This window comes from Cryptomeria japonica, chromosome 2 (assembly GCF_030272615.1).
Source record: "Cryptomeria japonica chromosome 2, Sugi_1.0, whole genome shotgun sequence".
Classification (NCBI taxonomy): Eukaryota; Viridiplantae; Streptophyta; class Pinopsida; order Cupressales; family Cupressaceae; genus Cryptomeria; species Cryptomeria japonica.
The window spans coordinates 266,636,532-266,640,312 of record NC_081406.1 but is presented as its reverse complement, the minus strand read 5'-3'; the positions used below and the strand labels follow the sequence as shown (position 1 = coordinate 266,640,312).

Genomic DNA, 3,781 nt, shown 5'->3' with positions numbered 1-3,781 from the left:
AGGACTTTTGGGATATTGTTAGCTATGATGTTACTAAAGTTGTCCAAGATTTCTTCAAAACGGGGAGATTGCTAAAAAATATCAACAACACTTTCATTGCCCTCATCCCCAAGACCACCACTCCCAGCTGCCTGAAGGAGTATCGGCCCATAAGCCTCTGCAATACCATTTACAAGATTCTCTCCAAGGTCCTTGTAAACAAAATTAAACCCTTCCTAGAAAAATTTATCAGTCCATCTCAGAAAGGCTTTGTCCCAGGATGGCAAATTCTGGATGCCGCCATTACAACTCATGAGATAATCCATTCCATGGATAGGAGCAAATTACCAGGTATGGCCTTTAAACTTGATATATCAAAATCTTATGACAAGGTTAATTGGGAATTTCTTTTCAAAGTGCTCCTAAAATTGGGATTCAACCAAAAACTGGTGAGTATGATTCGTGAATGTGTTACCATGGTCCAATTCTCAGTCCTGATTAATGGGACTCCTAGGGGAGGCTTCAAAGCTAAGAAGGGTATCTGGCAGGGCGACCCCTTATCCCCTTATCTTTTTATCATGATAGCTAAAGTCCTAAAAAGAAATGTGACTCATCTAGTCACCAATGATAGGCTCCAAGGATTCAAAGTGGCCTCCATGCTCCCCCCTACTAATATCCAACAGTTTGTGGATGACACTTTCCGTTTTGGCAGAACTTCTATCATGGAGGCTAAAGGATGGAAGACCCTTCTGGAGGACTATGCCAAGGCGTCGGGACAATGCATCAACTATGAGAAGAGTAATCTCTACTTATTCAACACTCCAAATGACCTCCAACTCAGAATCCTCTCCATCCTCGAATGCAAAATGGCTATTCTCTCAGGGACCTACCTGGGGCTCCCTCTCGCGGTCAAGGAAGTCACCCCCACCTTCTGGAACTCTATCTTGGAAAGATTGCAGAAAAAGCTGGCGGGATGGAAAGGGAAATTTCTCAGTAGTGCGAGGAAGCTCTAGCTCCTCGTAGCCTCCCTATAGGGAATTCCGGTCTACTTCCTCTCCATGTTCAAAATATCAGGGACCATGGGTGAAAAACTTGAAAAAATTCAAAAAAACTTTTTATGGACTGGCTTAGAGGGAAAAAAACGCTTAGCTTTGGTCAACTGGGATACTGTTTGTTTACCCAAATCTCTAGGAGGTTTGGGTATATGAAAGATCAATGCCCTCAATAAGGCGCTAATTGCCAAGGTGGGATGGACCCTGGCTAAAGAGGAGGCGGACTGGTGCAACATCATCAAAGCTAAGTATCTGGACTGGGAGAATTTCTTTTATAATCTGAATACTACTGACCTTCCCCAAGGCTCCAAATTATGGAACAACATCCTAAAGAATAGAGTGATGGTCACAGAAGGTCTGAAGTGGTAGCTTGGAGATGGCAAAAAGGTGAGATTCTGGGAGGACTTTTGGATGGAGGATAGACAGTTAATCAACACTCGCTTCCATCAAATCAGGAACCATTTCAAGGCTATCCTAGGGGATTATGCTGTGGATTATTTGGTCCCAGGAAGTGGCTGGAAGGAATTAGTCCCCATCTGCAGCAATCAACTGAACTTGGTCCCCCTGGCTTAGGAGTTGCAACTCTTATTGCTGAAAACTAGAATTCCCATGACCACAAACGAAGACAACTTCATCTGGAAAGAGACACAATCGGGCCAGTTCTCAGTCAAATCTGCTTACTCTCAGCTCCTAAAACACCCTATGGATGCGAAAGGTTGGAAGAAAGTCTGGAACCCTCAGTTAATTCCCAAAAGTAATTTCTTTTGGTGGTCCCTCATGCATGGAAAAACCCTCACGCTTGATAACTTGAAAAAGAGGGAATTCCATTTCCCCAATAGATGCAGCTTATGAAAAAAGGATGAGGAATCTATTGAGCACCTTTTTATTCTATGTCCCTTTGCGGCTCACATTTGGTCTGTCACTCTTCAGAAATTTGGTTTGTGTTGGGTCTTCCACAAGAATATAAAAAAAATTGTGTTTGATTGGACCCCTCCTTCCGATCATCCCCTCATCATTCAACTTTGGAAACAAATTCCTCCGCACATCTGTTGGGCTTTGTGGAAGGAGAGAAACAACAAAATTTTTAGAGACACTGAGACCCCTCCGGACTCTGTTGCCCTCACCTGCTTTAAGTTGATGTCTGAGAATCTAGAAGGTACAAAATGGAAAATCCCCCCCTATCCTCCTAATGAGATGGATAAGAAGATCACTGGCAGCTGGAAGCTCCCCCTAGCTTTGATCATTTCAACAACAACGCCAAGAAAAAGAGACAGATGACTAGGTGGTCTTCCCCCAGAATTCACTAGTTTAAATTTAATTTTGATGGCTCTACTCAATGCAACAGTCAGGCTGGTGGTGGAGTCATTAGGGATCATCTACGGAACATGGTTGCAGCCTATGCTGGCAACCTCAGTGAAAGTTCGGTCACTCAAGCTGAGGGAATGGCCCTCCTCTGGGGGCTGAAAATGGCTAACGACATAGGAATAAAGCATCTGGAAATCGAAGGAGACTCTCAAGTTATTATCAACTCTATCAAAGGGAATGCTTTAGTTGGATGGAGAGTGGAACCCATTTTGAGGGATATCAGGCACTTGCTGGTCAAAATGGAGGACTTCACCATAGACCACATCTTCAGAGAAGGAAATAGAGCGGCAAATTCCATGGCGGCTGAAGGAAGGCTGCAGATGGGCTTACGATGCTGGAGGGACCCCAATCTGCTGCCAATCACTGTTAAGGAAATCCTGGATAAGGAAAAAGCCTTGTGCCAGGAAAGGACTAACCCTTCCGCCCAATGATGAAGAAAAATGTGTTAATTTTTTCAAATTGGCGCGGAGATCCCGCCAATTTCTACCACAGATGGACATGTAGCAGAGGTATGCGGAGTCATCACTGCCATAGGGGATGAATTTATAAAGAAAGGACTGACATCAAGAATGATTACCATTCAATTATGACTCGGACAGTGGCAACTAGCGACGGCAAAGGTGGCACTGGGGAGCTGTCAACTCACATTGGCCCGAGTAAAGGCTCGCACACTCCGAGTAGATCTCCAACCAGCGATATCTATGAGACCTTAAAGGATAATAATCACTATGATTATTACGACCGTTTAACCCAAGTCTAGCACATTTTCCCTAACTATTTCATCTTGAGTTTGCTTCGGCTCTGTGTTCTGGCTTTCTGTCATTTTCAAATAGAGAAGCTAGAGGATTCTAAAATGGGGGGGGACAGGCTCAGACTAGAACCCAACAAAGTTGAGGAGTTCAAAGCCAAACTAGCGGCCTCGTTCATGTGCACCGAAGGAGGCATTGACAAATTCATGGAGAATATGAAGGGCAACGACTGGAGACTCTCTAAACAATTTGTGTCCTCCTGGGAGGACAAAAGGGTGACTGTGGGGGGAATCTCCTTTGAAATAAATGAAGAGGTCATAGCCCAGGCTACAAGCCTCTCAATGGAGGGCAGAAAATGGAAAAAACAGAGCCGCATTGCGGACTCTACCATCCTTAACCAGTTTTTCCGCCATGGCGAGAACCCTGTAAAGAGGGTCGGAGGCTTTAACAGAGAGGAACTCCCGCACCCTTGGGACAAAGTCTGCTACATAGTGATGAAGTATTTTACGCTCGAAGGTAGGTATGGCATTTTCTACTACTACCACCTCCCCTTCCTGAACCATTTGAGGAACAAAGACCTCATTTCCATTCCGTTCTTTTTATTGCACTCGATGGATGCTAACGTTAAAGATATAG

At 44.4% G+C, this 3,781-nt stretch overlaps 1 protein-coding gene across 1 annotated transcript; it reads left to right on the top strand.

Annotated features, from left to right (window-relative positions):
- Positions 1 to 2,416: 2,416 nt before the first annotated feature.
- LOC131859936 (uncharacterized) lies at positions 2,417 to 2,827 on the top strand. Its single transcript, XM_059214231.1, has one exon. The coding sequence runs from the start codon at positions 2,417 to 2,419 to the stop codon at positions 2,825 to 2,827; it is 411 nt and encodes a 136-aa protein (XP_059070214.1).
- The last annotated feature ends 954 nt before the right edge of the window (positions 2,828 to 3,781 follow it).

Coding starts and splice junctions, on each gene's coding strand:
- LOC131859936 (XM_059214231.1), top strand. CDS start 2,417: ATGGTTGCAGCCTATGCTGGCAACCTCAGTGAAAGTTCGGTCACTCAA.